Consider the following 18,855-nt stretch of genomic DNA (forward strand, 5'->3'; position numbering starts at 1 on the left):
ACTCTTAACAGCCTTAGGCCCCATGGCATTGGAATAAGGGGTTGGGGAAGCTACTGAGGCTGCTTTGTGTACTTAACAATCCTGCAAAGCTGCCACAGGCTAGGAAAACGACCTCGGAGCAGTTCCCAGTGGGATTTCAAGATCCCCACCATGCTGTGAGCATCTCTTTCAAACAAGCAAGGAAGAAAAGCCTTTTCCAGATTCTTCAGACCCTCTTGTTACAGCTGTCTGAGACCGGGCTCATATATCCAGGGTAATTACAAGGCATCAATCACAGAGGCAAGTAATGGGAAGGCTGGGGATCAGACACGCCTGTCTCGCCTCAGCAAAGCTTTTGGTGCTCAGCTGTTCCCAGCAGGTTTCTTCATACCTTGCCCATTCAGCACAGAAATGAACCAGCAGGAAGCAGTCAGGGGGTTGGCCACCCACTGAAAGGCTTAATGAAGAGCTGATGGATCTGGACAGGGGGAGGAGGTGGGAGCCATGTGGAAATCTGCCCTCACGCCCCAACCCCCCAGGGGTTAAAGCCAAATCTAAAAATAAAGACCTGTGTTTGCACCTACCCAGTTCACACTTTGGAATCAACAGGATCCAGCACCTACAAACTCCTGTTCATTTCTAAGACTCTATTTTCACACTCCCCCCTTGACACCAAACTTGTGTCCAGGAAAAAGCACTGAGTGAAAGGAAAGCCTATAAGGTGTTTTTTTGACCTTTAATCAGAACTCCAGCAAAAGCAGGGTCCAGAGAAGAAGAGAATGCAATCTCACAACTGTGAGTAACTTCTCCCTTTGTGCTGCTGAGGAGGTAGGATACAAGTCCTTTAAAGAGGACGTTTCACTAGGTACCACCTCTTCCTGGCTGTTCTTCGGCTGTCATCCTTCTGCCAGAAGCAGTGCTTTTATTTTAAGAGCACAGTGTTCTCTTTCTTGACGGCACAGGGCCAGCTCTTTGTTGTGACAGGAGCCATATCCTCCACTTGTCCTGAAATGAGCAGCAGCTGCAGGCAGGCCCCGGCATTCAGCAGGATCCTTTGTCCTTGCGCTGGAATGCTGTGAGCTGCTGCCACCTTCCAAAGGCCTGAAAGAGGAAAGTGGACAAATCAAACGCTCGGGTTACCCTTGAGAGGCTGCAGCTATTCTCACAGAACTCATAAACATAGTTTTCCTTGTAGCAATGGCTCTGCCAGCTGCCTCACCCTTCACTCAAAGCTCTTCCCTGTCTCTCCTGGAGCATGCAGAATACAAATCAATGTAAGAGAAGAAAGACCAATGCTCCCCCTACTCTCTAATTTCAGTACCTGCTCCTGTCTCCCTAAAGGAGGACCTAACCCTACATGAATCTTTGAGAGGCAGGCAGAGAGGCAAACTGGGTATGAGTTCTAAGGCTTTGCCTGCTTGCTCATATTCATAGTGATTTGCTTGCCCCTGGGTGCAAGTCAGCACAGTCCACCTGCACCAATGTGGAGCCTGTTTCTTCCCTGAGTGGGGTCTCAAGAGGCAAGGGATTAGAGGATTAACATCACTAATAACAGCAGGGAAAGGGGCACATGTCAGGGAAATTGACTCCTGACACAAAGCTTTGAAAAACACCCAGAGATGAACCCATGTAAAGCTGGAAGCATTTTTCCTTTTTTTACTGGCAAGTCCCATTCCGTGATGTATCCAACTTCTCCCTAAGCAAGTGCATTGTGCAGGGAACAATACAGGGAACACCAGTTGTGCCTCTGGGGTGCTTTTTTGTACCGCTGAATTCAAACAGCCATAAATGCTTACCTGAAACAGGAGGCTCCTGGCTTCCTCCTCCAAAAGATTCTGCACCACACAGCTTTGCAAATATCTTTGTCTCCACACCCTCCAGGCCTTTTCTATCAGCCGCTGCTGGTCCTGCCAGGAAAAGAGGCAGCACTCAGGTTAACTGGGCTCTGGCAGGCAAATTACCTCACTTCCCTCCAGTCCCACCTTGTTCCAGTTGCTTTCCTGAGTCCTTAAAAGACTTTGCATTGGTAACTAACAGAGTAGACTAATAACAGAGCTCTTGCTGAACTACTCTCTCCAAGAGAGTGTGGCTAAGTCCCAGTACCCTGGGGAGAGGACAGTGCCCCACTGTGGTACGGCACAGCTCCTCAGTGACTAGGGATATGCTCACACCATATAGGCATCATGTTACCTGGGCAGACCAGAGCACTTCTTACACAGCCAATGCCCAGGAACCAGGCAGAACATGGATATGAGCAGAAGGGGAAGCCAAATGTCAGCTCTTGGTAAGCTATAGACACCAGTGGGATGGATCAGGAACACAGATGAGGACAAAGATCATAATGATTGCTGTGAACTTTTTCTACAAGGGCACAGTCTACAGACAATCTAGACAAAATCTGTTTCAGCTTCCTATCTGTAGGGCAAAGCAGAACTAAATCTGTGGATATGCCAGTCTGTCAAGCTGACATTTCAAAAAGAACAGTGGAAAAACTAGCCACAGCAGTAAACCAGGATTTCTGGTGCATACTGGTACTTGTTAAACCCCAAGGTGTCATCTCCCAGGATGTATATGAGGCTACAGGCAGAGCAGGCTTGCCCATTAACACTCATCACTGCCACCCCAGTGGCACCAGACACTCACCAACACCTGAGCCAGTATCACCACCCTGCTGGCTTCCCTCCACTGATGCCATGCCCTTGCCAGACAGAGCAGTTTCCTGTCGTGCTGGCACTGGCGTCGCACCACTGTGTCATGCCACCACCTCAAGTATTTCCTCCTGCAGGCAGAAGAAGCAAGTAAGCTTTACCAGCCATACAAGGGAGTCCTTTCCTGATGGTATCAGCAAGAGGAAGCCCAAAGCCCTCCACTTCACTTACCCAAGCCACTTCTTATCCCACTGCTCCAAGTTCATCTCTGCTGTGTTCTCCTGGATCCCTGCATGTGCACAAGAGGCTCCCACCACATCAGGTCTCTCCAGCAGCCTTTCAGCCCTGTTTTGGCTCCTGTAGATCACCAGCCAACACTGAATGGCACTGGGAAAATGTCCAGTTGGTGCTGAATCTTCTTCTCTGCCTCTTCTGCTTTCTAAGAAACAAAAGAGGAATCACACAGGAGCTAACCTTGGAGTTAGAGAGGGAGATATCAGAGCTGCCATGAGCCCTTAGTCCTTCAACTCCTGAACACAGAAGAAAACCACTGAGTTTGACTGCCATGAGCTCCTACTCCACAGAGGAATCCCGGTCATTAAGCTGGGATTCTAATCCTAACTAATCCTCTTCCCTCATCACACACTCCCCACATGGGCCTGTTAAAGGAAGAGAGGAGGAAGAATCTTCTTACTCATGGACAAAGAGAGAGACATCTTCCTGCTTTTCCTAACTCCTATGAGGGTACTGTGCTGCCGTAAGCACTGGGAAAAGGCAGCTGCTCTGGTCCAGTAGTTGCAGGCCTGCAAACAGAAATAACACAGCTGCAGCCAAGAGTAAACACAATGCACACAGCACTCACACAAACCAGTTGTAGAGAGACAGGCTCACAGCTCTGCAGGTAGTTTAATGTGCTAGACCCCAGGCTGGAAACTGCACAGATGAGATCCCAGCAGGACTGACTCAGCCCTTCCAAATCAATCGACCTCTTTGTAGTTTGCTAGCTGTGAGTATTTTGAAAAAAGCTGCAACTGTGACAGCTCACTCTGCTCTGCAGGGACAGTGATTATCCCATCTTATCTTTGAGCAGAGAGGAAGGAGTGCTCTCATCTCTCTGGTCAAAATGTCCCCTTTCCTTATTGCTGTGCTCCATATGGTTGTTGCAATCAGTACCAGATTATGGTGATGAAGTTGTGTGCACAGTGTGTGAAGAATTTCACAGCAGGGACTAAGCAGTCACCACAAATCAAACCAGGTTTTTATACAAGCCTTGTCACACTATCTCTATACAAGCCTTGTCACACTATCTCAGTGCTTCGTGACTCACTGAGTTAATAATAACTGTCTCATAGGGACCTTTATCTTCTCTTACTTGTTTGACAGTAGCCACAGATCCCAGGTGCAGGGCTTGCTGTCCTCTTGCAGCCACTCGCCAGCGGTGACAAGCTTTACCTGGAGAGGGCTCCTGCCACTTGTGGTCTCTCCCTCTTGGCACTTGCTGTTCAGCTCTCAAGAGTTTGTCCCTCCACTTCGTAAAGCTCACAGCCAGGAGACGGTGCTCTCTGACTCTTTTAAAATAAGAGAGGGCTTCATGCTGCCTCAGTCTACATGCAGTGACCTGGGCCCAAGTGACAATGCACCTGAAAAACAGTTACAAACACAGAAAAGAAGCAGACGCCTAAAGTAACAATTCCATGTCAGACCAACTTTCACCTTTTCACCTGCCCTGCAGTGTCCCACATAAATGGTCAAAGCAAGGCAAAGAGCATTCAACAAGAAAAAAGCCTGTTCCTATTATTCCTTCTGCAATTCATGCCTTGATCTCCATGCTATATATTTTTCTGGTGCTTCATTTTTGGGAGACTCAACTTCAGACTTCAAAAAGAGTGCTGAAAACCTGCCCTCATTTTACTTCAGGTTCCCAGCAGTGTTACCTCTCACATACTCAAAGCCCAAGAGACTCTGTTTCCCTCCTCTTTAAAGGCCTCTGTAAACTGAATCCAATTTATACTACACTTTTCCTTTGCCTACAAAAGAAATGCTTTTCCTAGGCTGCCTGCCAGTACACATACTGGATCCCCCCACCAAAAAAAAATAAAAAAATTAGTCAGTCTTCAATCTCTCTGTGCTATGAGCTGACCAGAAAGATGATGCCCGATGAAGGCTTTTTCATTTTTTCATTATGGGATGAGAATAAAATTGCTAAAATCTCCCTCAGCATGGAACCAGCAGAATCCTGAAGTCTGCTTGCAGCACTCACGACAGCCGCTTGTCATCAAGATTCACATTTTGTTTCTTGGCTGTCACAAACGAAGGCCCTGTGTATGTGGGATGTACAACTAGAATCTTTATGAAGACAATTTTATTCCAAAAAATCAACAACTTCAGCAGTTGCTATTACCAGCACAGTAAATCTGTACCCACAATAATCTCTCTATATCTTGCAGGCTGGTGCATAGGAGGCCAATCTTCCTGCAACCAGAGAATCCAATCTGCTTTTAACTCCTGGCTTATCCTTTTGGTTCCTTGTTCCATTTGGACCTTCATTATGCAAATCACCCCACTGCACCATAGGGCAGAGGTATAAATATCCTGTGCCTGGCAGGCTTTTTGGAAGATCAAGAGAAGCTATTGCAGGTTATCCTAGCATGAAAAATGCCCCCCTCAGAAGAGAAAGAGCTCAGCCTGTACCATATCCAGGTGAGAAATTAGAAGCACACTCTCATCAAAGGAGACTGAGAAGGAAGATTAATGGTGGAGACATGCTCAACAGGAAGGAAGGGCTTCTCCCAAATAGGCTTCTCCCACAAGGGAGCCACACAGATGGATTTGCAGAGAAAAATGCAATTGGGTGAGGTAAGTGCAGAGTCTAAACACCACAAACACCAAAGTTTTATTGGGTTTTTAGTTGCTCTTTACTCTGCCTTTATGTCCTCTCAGTCTTAACCTGCAATTCAAAAGAAAACCTGCCAGGACCAAACCTGCACTTCTCATGCCTTAAATGAACCCTTGCCACAAATAACCTTATTCATTCTTATCCTCCTGAATTATTTTAGAGAAATACTTCAACAATTCTGGTTCACTACAGCTGGACACTTCTCTGCACTGCAGGCAGGCACTGGCCTCATACAGCATAAACCACAAACAAAACTGTTTTCAATGAGAAGGCTACTGAACACAATTAGGAGAGAAAAGAAATCAAATTATTGTGTTTTCAAGATCTGAAACATAACACAAGATTCAAAGATAGACTATAGCTTCACCTATATTGTAATAACACCAAGATTATTTGAATATCATGGTTCTCCCTTCATAAGCTTTATACTGCTTTGCTGCAGGAACAAATTGAACTCAATTATTCACACTAAATTAAAATCAACACACTATGTTCACCATCCTAAGAGACTCAGATTTGTAAACATCAGATCTCTGTAAGATCTCTGCCCACTATTTCTTTCAGCAAATACTGAAGTCCAAGTGAGGCTTTCAATTTTTAAACTACACAAATTTGCTTGCATCTCTCCCTCACTTAGTGCACAATTACCACCCTGCATAACTAAGACTGAAGTCAAGTTCTGGAAGGGAAAGAATTCTTGAATAGGAAAAATGAGGTGGAGTGTGAGGCTTTAGGTAAGAGAGCCCTTAATATAGACACATCCTCAGAGAAGTGCTCCTACAGAAGCTCCATTATCCGTAAGTTATCCACACTTTCAAACCCAAACTCTGCTCTTAATACAGTGGATACTACTACATAAATGGCTCTTCATGCAGAGCTTCCCTTGGAAATTCAAGAGCAAGAAACAAACCTGTGCAGGAGAAGACATTCCCAGAATACAACAGCGTATTTCTGCTTCCTTGTTTGGTAATACCATGTCTGTAGGACCAGCCTCTTCTTCTCCTGGCAGCTGTGCCAAGCCCATTGCTGCTGCAGCTCTCCCAGAGCACGCTTCCCTGTGGGAGAGCAGGCAAAAGTTATTTCTATACTATACTATACTATACTATACTATACTATACTACACTATACTGTACTGTACTGCTTGCTTGCCACCTTCCTGAGCTCAGCCCAGTGACTGTTTCTCCATTGCAGAGTCCAGACAAGAGCAAAGAACACATCTGCTGTAAACACCAAATGGAACCAAACTTGCTGTGATTTCCTGTCCTCTCTTTAGCAGCTAAAGAGACTTTTCAATTCATCTTGTAGTTTTTTGTCTGCAAGGCAGTCAGACATTCTTTCAAATTTCCCCTGCAGGAGATCATGAATAACTTCCATTCTTACCTGTAAGGCAGTTTCCCATTAAAAATTGTGAATTGTTCTTCCTTGGCACAGTGTAAGTCCTTAGAGCACATGGAATTCCTTGAGGGATCAGGATTGTTAAGCCACCCCAAAAGATGCACCCTGTTCCCACTGATGCAAAACCTGACTTCTTGGTCTGAGGAGACATGCTCAAACTTGAGATGCTGCATGGAGCTCCATTTAATGCCCCAGCTGCTAAAAAACCCTGCTTGAACACTCTTTTGGTAGTGCAGGTAGAAGTGCCAAAGGAGCATCTTCCCTAATATAAAGCACTACAAAACAGTAGGGCACACGTCCTGCTGATAGCCAGAAGAATACAGTGAGACATGCACCTACTGACTCCTGGAGTAGTATGTGCCTTTCCAGAGGAGCAGTGCATAGAACTATAGCCCAAAGTGTGACTTTCTCCATCCCAACCATTCCCAGAGCTTCTCTCTTCTATGGACACAAGTGCTGCAGTGGGATGGGGTAACTCACTTTGCCAGCAGGAACGCCAATGCCACAGAGCATCAGCAGTCATTTGGTGAACATGACACCTGAATCTCCGGTCAACTTCCACTTTCTGGGCCAGTCTCCTCTTCCACAGGCTGAAAGCCATCTGGAAACAATGAACTCTATCTCTTAGGGCTGCTGCTGCTTTTTGGTTCTTTTTTTCCATGACCCAATGGTGCCAGCTGCGAAAGGCTCTGAGAAGGACAAAGGTTGCTGCACTGACTGTAGGAACAACTCAGAGATACACACCTTTGTAACAAACACACACACGAGGGAGTTGTGGAAACACATCTGATCTGGTAACATCCTTTTTCCCCATTAATGTCAGGGGTAATGATGGATAGGACAAGCTGTTGGGAATGAAGTGCTCTGTCCTGGGTGTGCCACACCTGTTGTGCTCTTCAGCTTTGGAATCAGTAGAGAGCAAGGCCAGTCCAGTCCTGGATAGGAAGTTACCAGGACTTATCAGCAGAGCTGGACTTGCTCTAATTTGTGAGGCATCCCATCAAACCAGAAATTATTGTGTTCCTACATAGTAATTTTGAACCCGGAAAAACCCCAAAATACTGGGCTGCAAAACTCCCACTGAGACAAAAAAAAAGTAGCTAGAGGAAGATTTTTTTTCCTTTTTTTTTTCAATTAAAGCAAGTGTAAAGCTTTCAAAACAAAGACATTAGGAAATCTCTGGAAAGCATGATCCCTACCGAGACAGCCGAATGCGCCTGCAGTACTGCTGGGCCTTTACACGATGCTGAGTTCGAGCTGACCAGACAGTGAAGCACCTCTGCAGGCAGTATTTCTCTGCTTCCTGCCAGCAACTCCTCACCTCGTTAGAACTGCAGCCCTGTAATCCAGAAAGGCAAGAAAGGGCCTTAAACTGTTGTTTTATCAGTTGCTCCACACAGCTCAGCCGACCCTCCTTGCCACCGTGACTTCTGTGATTGCCAAGCTCTGCTGCCAACCCACACACCTCACATGAACACACATCTAACACATCCCTTTTAAATCCTTGGCCCCTGCCCTACTTCCACTCAGCTGACAAATGGTAGGGAAGAGTTACCCTGAAAAAAGCCTCAATCTCCCAAATCTTCTGTTTGAGAGAGAATAAAAAAGACAAAATAGCAGTGAGACCTTCCACATGCTGATATTGAAACCCAAAGGCTCTGCTAAATTTGAATATGCAAAAAACTTGTATATTTACATTTTACACAACACTTTCTAGTCTCACCTCTTCCCATGCACAGTAACTGGCAGGAAGCTGTGAATTATTATCTGGACTCTGCAGCACTGAAGACTGGAACTCATTTCCCACAAACGAATTTCTTCTGCAATACAAAGGTGTTGGGTGAGGAGGGAAAGAAAGAAGATAAGTCTCCTGGAAGGATGGTGTGACATGACATGAGGGATTATCTAGAAAGGAATTCAGCCAGTCCAAACGGGGTCACTCCTACCAGCATCCCAAAAAACCAGTCTCTAACTCACCCAGATCCAGGGAAGGAGGTCTGCAAGCACAGCTCCCCACCCTGCTCAGCTGGCAGCACTGTGCACTGGTGGAGTTGCAGGAAAGAACTGTGACATGACATGTGTGTGACATCCTCAGCAGCCAGAAGGGAGGAGAAGCTGTGCTGGCTGCTGTCACTAAGACTGCATTCCTGCAGGTATGAAGGGAAGAACACACTGTGAGGTGAGTGTCCTCACAGTGCAAGAACTCCATTAACAGCTCCGACCATGCCATTTGCTCTGTTTTACATCCAGGATTCAGACCAATCCAGAATGCATCCAAAGGAACTGCAGGCTAGCCATGACGCCTCTGGAGAGTGAACATGTAAGTGATGAAAAAGTTATTTCTATAATAGTAACTTCCATACTGAATCCAGAAATACATGTATTTCTATACTGAGCAAAGGGGGAAGGGGCATATGCACTGCCTCAGTGAGGAAGCTCCTTTTATCTCATCCATTCCACCTTTCAGCCACAAACAGAAGCAAGTGTACAAGGGAATCTCACTAGCTCAGCACCTTCCCACATCTCTAAATTATGAACCAGAAAAGGCATAGAGAGCATTGACTTTACCCTTTCAGACTTCATTTCAGCTCCAGGACCCCACACATTCAGCACTAGATTTTAAGCACAGTTTGCTGATGACAATATCATGCTGAAATAGAAATTTTCCCTGAAAAATCCCAGCAATTTAATACCTCAGAGCAGTCTGGGTGTACCAAGACCTTCTCACCTTTTCCAATGAGCTTTGAGAGGTCAGAGTAGCTGGTGCACTACTGTCAAAGCCAGATGATGTTGAGAAGTCCTCAGAAAACAGCATGGCAAGAGGTTCCTCAGAGACAGCTCTATGCAAGTGCTTAGAACTTTGTTCAATTGTCTTCAGCATGAGATACTTGTGGTGCCATAATTGCAGAGTTTTTCTGAGTTTACACTGCTCCAAAGTCTGAGAGAAAGAACTGAGACAGAAGATATGAGACAGTAAACTGACAGAAGAACACCAGAGGGGGTGACTAGCACAGACATGAAGGACAATAGATAGGGTAAAAGGGGTTCTTGCAAAAGGCTCAGAAAATGAAGTGGACACTACTAATGGGGGTAGGACTTCAGGGTCTGGCTCTTCTGCACTCACTCAGCTTTGTGATGCTCACATAGCCTTGTTTTCCACAGCAGATATACTCTCTGCAGCTTCAGTTTTTGGCAGAAGTCATCAAAAGAGTAGATGGTTTTCTCCAGAAACGGTCTCTCTCCAGACCATGATGCCTGACCTTCGTGCCTCTTTGTCACAGTCATGTCAGCTACTGAGCTATTTATAACTGCTCCTTGACCAGTTACACAAAGGAACAAGAAATTGTTTGTCTCAAGGCATTCCAACTCAGCCCAACCCAACCCTCAAACTGCTTCTTTTCAGCAAGGTTTAAGAGTTTATGTTTGGTTTATGAAGCAGAGTAACAAACCTCCCTGTACCTTCATTGACACACCCAGAACCAGTCCTCTGCCCACTCTGGTTTGTTCATATCCTTTATCATCTGAGCCCCTCTGTTTTCAGTGTACAAGATGAGAAAGAAGGAGCCTAAGCACCTCTAAAACTTCAATTCTGCACAGACCTCAAACTGCTCACCATAATGCCGTCTCCATCGCAGGAGGAAGAGGTTCACTACTGCCTGCTTATGAACTCCTCTGACCTGCAGCATCTCAACCCACTGCTGGAAGTGCTTCCTCAGTGATACTGCTCGGAGATGGGCCAGGTTGCACTTGTCAAGTGCCTTCTGTGCAAGAGTCTCCTTCCATGTACTGAAGCACCTGAGAACAGCAAAGGAAAATGTTGAAAAACACTTACACAAGCTTATGTGTCATCTTGAGGCTGGGTTTAGTTCAGGACAGACACACAGGAGCTGCTCCCTGAGCTTCTATTTGTTCATTTCAGTAAAAAGCCACTGTCATGCTTAGAACACAGAAGCACAGTGGCTGCTCTCGGGTCTGGTCTTTCAGGACATCAAAAGTCAGGACAAAAAAGTTTTGGTAGTGCACAGGAGACAAGTTGTAACATCTCTGGCCACAGCAGTTCCTTTTCATGTTTCTACTCCTACTTTCATCTTTATTAACTCTTAAAATAAAAGGATAGATGGCTTTAAGATGGAACAACTATTACTGTCTGGGTTGGCTCTGTTATTCCTTGGATTTTCACAGTGAACAGATTTTTCACATGAAAACCAGATCTCATCAACTCACCAGGAGACCAAGTTTCTTTGGGTTTGAGTTGTCAGTGTTAGAATCTGTCTCATTTCCAAGCTTCGAGAATGCCACATCCAGAAAACGTTTTGTAGCTTCTTCTTTTCCAGCAGAGCACGGGCTTCCAAAAGCCTGGCTTCCTCTTTGCTCAGCAGCTCCTTCTGCCGGCGCCACAGTCTGAAAGCTGCTGTGTCGGCAGGGCAGGAAGAGATTGACAGGAAGAGAGATAATAGAAGAACTTCAAACAACTTGGTGTCACACAGCAAACATTCCCTGGCTTAACTCCAAGCTGCCAGAGGAAGGACACTTAAGGAAGGCAGCTCACGTTGCTGGAGCAGCACATGCTGCACCTGAATTCATATAAGGACTGAGGGAAAACTTGTATGACATGGTGAGTGGCCATCCTCCACCATCACAGATACTGGCCCAGCTACTTGCAGGGTCACATTCTGAAAGAGCTCAAAGCAACAACTAGACACAGACCACAAAAACTGGTGAAACAATGAATACCAAGCTGTTCCAAGGCTATGGAAGGTGTGCTTACCAGCCAGCCGTCTTATGTCTCTGATTGCCTCAGCTCTCCAGCAGAACTCATTTCCTCTCTGCCTATGACGAAACTGTGTCCACAGCTCTCCCTCCATCCTGAAAGAGCCACAAGCAGGCCTTAACATCTATCTGACCAAAGGGGCACTCAGAGAACAGAATCCAGGGCTTTCCTCTCTTGTTTTGTCTCAACTTGTTCTTCTGCCTTCAAAATTAGAAGCCTCAACAAAAGGCATTTCTATCGACACCTCAGAAACTACTGCTAGAGACTGTAGTATTGCCTCACTCCAACCTCATTTACACCTGTATCACACATACAGGTGATAGCTGAAGCCAAGAATTAGTACAGGAGTGTTTCTGTCAGACAATCAAATCAGACTGCAAACACTGCTGCACAGAAGCTCTGAAATAGGATTGTTTAGTTCTTAACACTAAACTACTAATTCTTGCAATGTTTATCCATAGCGATACATTCAAGGACATGAAAGAAGTCTGCCATCATTTGAGAAAGAAATTTCCTTGTGTTTGTAAACCTGCCTTTGCCCAAGATAACAGAAAGAGAATGCTCTCTGCTTACCTATAAGCCTGCTCTGCCTCCTTCGAGTATCCTGTTGCAAGCTGATGCTGAGCTGAGGTTGTCATAGTTGCTAATTTTCCTACTCCAAAAATCCCCACTGGTGAACTTTGGGTATAGGAGCAAGGCTCAAGCTGCAGAGCTTCCTTCCTTCTCTGTTTTGCCACAGCTTCCTTCCACTGAAGAAGAAACCATATGATTAGAACAAACTGCAGAGAGAGCATTGGTACCAGGGTCTACATCACTGAATTTCACACAGGGCACCCCTTCCTCCTCCCTATCCAAACAGGATTTGTGCCTTCTCTGACTGCACAGCAGAAAGCTCATGGCACCACTGTCCCTAGCCAGTGCTCACCCTCTGAAAGCTGGCAGCTAGCAGAGCTGAAGCATGTCTCTGCTGGGCCACCTCCAATTGTGTCCTCCTTTGGTGTACAGTCCACTGCAGAGCACCAAAGCCCTCCTGAAGCAGCTGGTGTTTGTAAAGCCTCCTGACTGCCCTCTTCCAAAGGATATGTCTCCTCCAGGCTTGGAAACACCTTGCTAGGATTTGTTTTTCACACAAGTGCCAGAAACTTAAAAACAAAAACCAGAGTTGAGTTCCTGTTAATAGAAAGGAAAGTTAAACCAGCCAGGAGGTGGCAATCAGGGTTCAGCCATCAAGCTGTAATGAGGTTATTTCAAATCATTCTCTCTAAAGAATGGAAAACATGCAATCTCACACCAAATTAAGGAATCACTGTTGCTAAACTGGTAGCAACCTCATTCACATCCATAAATTTGAATTCCACCTCATGGATAAGTCTAGCTCTTGATCTTCCCTAACTGTGCAGTGAGCACACTGGAATTTGCTGCACTGAAGAGTAGCACTGATGGTACCAACACTTCTTCATTGCTAGCAACAACCAAGGCTGAATTTAGAAGATAGCATTGGAAAGATACAGAAATTATTTTTTAGATCATACTCCATTATAAATTACAACCCTCTGAAAAGAAGTAGATGCAGATTAATGTAGGCCAAGTCCTAAACCCAAGTGTTCCTAGGGACGTGGCTCCTTAGCCACTTTCCAGAAGTGCTCCTCTGTTAACTACCATCGCATTCACACTTTAACACAGTCTTTTTACCTTTGCTCATTCACCTTCAATGACCACAAGCTGTTCTCTGAGATCTGCAAACAGACAAGAGACAGAAGTTCACAATTACTCACACTGCTCCACTCTGTTGAAGAATTTGTCTTTGTGGTACACATCATTTTGGATGGAAACCAGAGCAGGACTGCCTCAAGGTTGCATTTATGTGGGATGCCTTGGACACTGCTCCCACACCATTGCTCTGTGAATACATACTTCAGACATGAAAAGGCACAAAAAGCCTGAAATCTCAGCGCCCTGCAACAACGTGCAGAGTAAAAACCAGTTTAATGCTTTTCCTTGGCATTCAGATCAGAGAATATAAACAAGTGTTTACATTCCCAAAACAACCGAGTTGACAAGCTGGTCTTTAGGAAGAAGCATGTGAGATGGAAAGATGCATACATTGAGATGAAGAAGGACTGTAAGAGATGATATTCTGGCCATTCAGTGACAAGAAAAAACTATAGGACAAGCATCCCCATCACTTGTACCTCAACTCTGCACCTCTAGCAAGTGGCAGAAACAAGCACAAGTAATATCTTGTGTGGACAGAGATGCTTCACAGTGAGCATACCCTCACCTCTCTGGGCACAGTTTTCTGTGTCTGGCTCCCTTCTTCACAGCACCGTTGTTCTTTGGCATTCCTTTCTACAGAACATTCTTCAGAGTCCTTGAGACTGCCATTAGCTTCCAAATTCCTCCGGCTGCTTTGGTAAGAGTATTTGTTTCTCCTTCCTTCTCTGCTCATGTTCATACAATCTACATCAGAATGTTCATTAAAACCTTCTTCAGCTGGTGTACCCAAAGGATTGGACTGGCTGCTGCCCACTGCAGCTGCTCTTCTGGCTGCTTGTGATCTGGAGTCACACACCTCTTCTGACTCTTTGCTACACTTAACATGAGAGTTGTTGACTTCTACAGATTTAACACTAAGCTGCTGGCCTGGTCTTAACTCTTTACCTCCAGGATGAGAAGCAATGCTCACACACACTTCTGTAGGAGTCCTACACATGGCTACACCAACATTCATCTGAGCCCTCCACAAATCTGTCTCCAGTAACACCTGCAGACCCTCTGGATCCAGACTGGCTGAAAGCTCTTTCTTCCAAGACTCAACACATGGAGATGCCCCATTAGATGTCTGTTCTCCTTTAACTACCTTTTCAGGAGAATGACTTTTTCTGTGAACATAAAGACTACCAGTTGCCAGAGATGACTTTACCAGGGACTGGCATCTAAAGAAAGGGGAGCTACTGAAGGAGGAATCTGCTTCTGTATCCACTGGCCTGCCAGAGCCCACTCCAGAAGCAAGGGTTTGTGGTTGGATGCCACCCGAAATTTTGGTTCTCCATGTGTTTGAGCCAATGTATCCATATCTGTGAGAGACAGAGAGAGGCTCAGCAGGACTGAACCTCGTCACTGCATCAAGGCTCCAGTCTTTAGCAAATGGGACACCCCATTTCAATCTTGCCTGAGCAGCACTGGTTTTTACTGTAGCTAGCTGTTCTCCCATGGTTAGGATACCGGGACCTAAATCATCAGGAGCAAAGCATGAATGGTGAATGACTGGAGAAGACTTGGGCTCCAGAGGGAGGGAACCCCATATCCCCATCAAAGCACCTTCTTGCTTAAGCCTCTGGACTGAACAGTACAAGCTATCAGAAATCTGTGAGGATTGCAAAAGAGACTGAAAAGATTCCAAATTAGATGGATCAAGATATCCCAGGGTCGGGGCTGAACTGTGACAAGCGTTCACACTTTCACTTGAGCTCCTTAAAGAAGGACCCCCCACTAATCGATGCCTGAGAAGGGAATCTGCAGCATGAGATGACAAATGCGCATTTACCAGTAAAGGGTTCACTGGATCCTTACAAGAAGCTGCAGAAGGCTGATCCTGTTGGTTTTCCACCAGACAGTCATAATTCTTGTCCCTTCTTTCTGAACAGTGATGGTGAGAAGAGGGTATGGAGCAGCTACGAGCTGCCTTTGCTTCCTGATGGAGTTATTGAGGAAAGTCAATACTCTCACTCCTCCTTTCCAAAACACAAGCCTCAAGGTGCCTCTGGGGAGGATTCCAGCAGGGAGCACTGATGCAGAAAGATGGGGACTCTATGAACCACACACTTAGAGCTGTGCTGCTGCAGCCTAGAGCACAGATTACTCTGCTGCAGCAAGCAGGAACTGGAGAACTGGCTGGCAGTGTCCAGGAATGGCTGAGAAGGGCAGGAGAGATTAGTCTGTCTCTGAGATATCTTCCCATCTGACAGAGGTGTGGTGCACAGTTAGCCCTGTGCTGCTGTCTCTGGGCTTACACCAAATGCTGCAGCCTCAGGCCAGGGATGAGAAATGTCTACTTGACTTCTAGTGCCCAAACACAGATTGAAATTCACGTTCTTCCAAATGTTTCTTTGCTCTGAAGAAAAAGAAGAAGAAATATAAGCTAAGGACTGTATGTATTTTCTATGTCATCTTGCCTAGTTTGCCAAAGCTTTTGGCTACTTTCCTTGTGAATTTCTTGTCTCTGATCCACCAGCCTCAGTCCTGAATGTGTTATGGACACTACTCTCTTCCTGTTTTTCAGAAGATATATCTGGCAGAGCAGGAATGACTGAAAAGGACAGATTCAGTTCTCAACAAAAAACCTGGAAAACAAAGACTTCGAGCATTATACACCTGCAGCCTCAGAAAGACTGTTGCTAGCAAGGCTGAATTCTCCCGCAGCCAAGACCAAGTGTGTAGCAGCTTTTACTGGATGCTTTACATTCCACCAGATCTACAGGACACTGACCAACAACAGGTCTAACAAAAATGTTTCCACAGAAGTCAGGGCAACATGGTTGCAGCTGGCATACAATGCTTACCCCTCATCACTGATGGGAAATCCAACTCAGATCTCCTCCACACTCACATCTTCTCCAGGGCTTGTAGGAAAGGTAGGGCCTTGACTTAAAATTCTCTTTAACTGCTTTACAAGTGAAAATTTGTTCACATATCATGCTACAGCCCTGCAAAGGTTCAAGGGTACACAGACTTACTTCTTCTTGTCTGCACTAAAGGATGAAACCATGTTTACATATCCATAAAAGCCACACCGTCCCCTAATCTGGAAGACTTACAGCATAGCTGAGAGACCTACTTTGCAGTCTAGCCACTAAGTCTGATGGTTATCCATGTAACACTCATGCTGAAAATGGATTCTTAAATTGCTGCTAATAGGTAAGTGCAATTTGAGAGGACTGTGGTTTTATTCCCTCAGATTTTAAAAGCGAGTTGTCAATCACTGTCATTCTAACCACCATTCTTTCCCACCTCACTTTTAAAAAATGAAAATGGTACTGTATAAAGACACACACATCTCTATCATCTTAAAACCCCCTAGTCAATCTGAGAAGAGACAGCAACGAAATCAATGCCCATTGTCTTTTTCAAACACACACTAATCCCAGAAAGCCTCCTGTCAAATTGTACTGTTTCCAAGCTGTGTTTATTTCATTCTCTTTTAAGAGAGCATTTGAGGCTCAGTTGTCCTTGTTTGTAACAGCTCATTTTTCCCTCTCACATGCAAACTCCTTCAGTAATCACCACAATCTGGGGAGCAAACACAGTTCCTAAAGCAGCAGGAGACAGTCAGGCCGTGCTGCAATTATCCCTGGGAACTGCTGTTACTGCCTTTCATACATCACCGAGGGTGCCTTGAACGGAAAGATCCCATTATTTTTTCCAGACAAGTTGAAGCTGGCAACTAGAGAGCGAACAGACAAAGCACAGCTGCCTTCCTTAGGGTGCCTACCACTCCATGAAGTATAACCACAAAATAGAGTGGACTGGTGTTCCATGGAAGCACTCCTCGCATCCCAGAAATATCCAATCAACAAGCAATGTACCACAAAAGGGTGTTACAAAGGATTTAAATCGCAAAAGGACATAAACTCATCATGTTTTTCAGTGTTGTTTCGCTCTGTGAGCACCCAAAACCTGGCTCTGGATTACCTTATGCTCAAGAATCTGGACATAATCTGTTTTCTTGATAATAATCTATTTTCTTGATAACTTGTGATTTTTTTTTTGCTCTCCATTTCAGTTCTTTGTGCCAGGTACCAGGTTCTCAACACATCACCATGGTTATTTCAGGTGGTGTCCTTTACCTCAGTCATTGCTAATTTCAGTCTCATTGAGATCTAGAAGAAATAGCATCCTATCAAAATCATGTTTGTTTGCCTTCTGAAATTGCTATTCAGGACTTCAACATAACAACTTCTAAGCAGTAGGGTTAATCTGACTCACAACAAGATTTTATGAAGATATTTTTTAAAACTTCTTCTGAGGCCAAAAGAGATACTCAAGGCAAACCGCACATTTTATGAACTGCAAAATCCATGACCAACGGATTTTAGATTAGCTTTTATGATTCCAACTAAAACATTTAATGCATGCTTACTATATACACACTTTGCAGCAACCCACTAATGTCTTAAAACCTGAAACAAATTCAATTAAGCAAATAAAAAAATTAGGAGGATCGAGTTATTTCTGTTGCTATAAACAAAAGGAAATAAATAGCACAGTTCATGAAAAGTAAATCAAGCTCTTTCAAGCAAATGCCATTCCAGCAGTACGGTAACAATGCCAGACCCATAACAAACACCTTTGGGCAGCACACACAGTGTTTATTTCCCCAGCCCTGCAGGCCAAGGCTGATCCGTTGCATATTCCAAGCAGGGGCCAGTGATTACTCTGAGATCACACTTCAGCTGCTTTAGAAAGCAGGTTTTTCCCAAACACTGCTCGGCGTTACAAACCAACCCAACCACGGCTGCCATGGCATGACTCCTGGGAGACCAACAGCCAGCACAGGGGCTCTTCCCTCCCCAGTGCTGCCATCCAAACACCCGCCAGTGTCCCTGCGGGCTGCGGTGACAGCGAGAACCTCCTCGCCCAAGGGCCAGGCTTCGCTCAGCAACCCCGACGGCTCCACTTACCGCTCCGAGAGACACCGGCTGCACTGCTGGGCCCGGGGACCCACCGCACCTTGAGTCTGAGCCGGCACTTCCTTCGCGGCGACGGTCACCCTCAGAGCCGGCCACCCGCAGAGCCAGCCACCCTCCGCCCCTAAGGGGCAGCCACCCTCGGCCCCTTCAGAGCCAGCCACCCTCACCGCCAGCCACCCTCGGCCCCTCAGAGCCAGCCACCCTCAGAGCCAGCCACCCTCGGCCCCTCAGAGCCAGTCACCCTCACCGCCAGCCACCCTCGGCCCCTCAGAGCCGGCCACCCTCAGAGCCAGCCACCCTCGGCCCCTCAGAGCCGGCCACCCTCACCGCCAGCCACCCTCGGCCCCACAGCGCCAAAACCACCCTCAGCCCCTCAGCGCCCGCACCCCGCGCCCGCTCCAGCTGGGGCTCCATAAGCAGCTTATCCCTGCGATTAGGCCGGTGACCGGGGCTACAGATGGCCAGGGAAAGCCGCTC

The 18,855-nt window shown here is 46.0% G+C and overlaps 1 protein-coding gene across 4 annotated transcripts; it reads right to left on the reverse strand.

Moving 5' to 3' along the window:
- Nucleotides 1-701: 701 nt before the first annotated feature.
- On the reverse strand, nt 702-17,883 carry C22H1orf167 (chromosome 22 C1orf167 homolog). 4 transcript variants are annotated; one of them, XM_066334334.1, is made up of 20 exons: nt 13,971-17,883; nt 13,382-13,425; nt 12,615-12,831; nt 12,263-12,438; nt 11,687-11,784; nt 11,143-11,326; nt 10,532-10,713; nt 10,043-10,232; nt 9,647-9,869; nt 8,896-9,065; nt 8,642-8,738; nt 8,118-8,257; nt 7,399-7,607; nt 6,434-6,578; nt 4,000-4,267; nt 3,322-3,430; nt 2,859-3,066; nt 2,623-2,758; nt 1,776-1,886; nt 702-1,080 (listed from the first exon to the last, which is right to left on the reverse strand). In XM_066334334.1, exons 1-20 carry the CDS (start codon nt 15,000-15,002, stop codon nt 1,021-1,023), a joined length of 3,999 nt encoding a protein of 1,332 aa, XP_066190431.1. In that variant the 5' UTR covers nt 15,003-17,883; the 3' UTR covers nt 702-1,020. The 4 variants fall into 4 exon arrangements, with proteins under 4 accessions (XP_066190431.1, XP_066190429.1, XP_066190432.1 ...); XM_066334332.1 differs by having other exon boundaries at nt 11,143-11,329; XM_066334335.1 differs by lacking the exon at nt 13,971-17,883 and having other exon boundaries at nt 11,143-11,329; nt 13,382-13,592.
- Between the last annotated feature and the right edge of the window lie 972 nt (nt 17,884-18,855).

Source organism: Sylvia atricapilla, chromosome 22, assembly GCF_009819655.1.
Source record: "Sylvia atricapilla isolate bSylAtr1 chromosome 22, bSylAtr1.pri, whole genome shotgun sequence".
NCBI lineage: Eukaryota > Metazoa > Chordata > Aves > Passeriformes > Sylviidae > Sylvia > Sylvia atricapilla.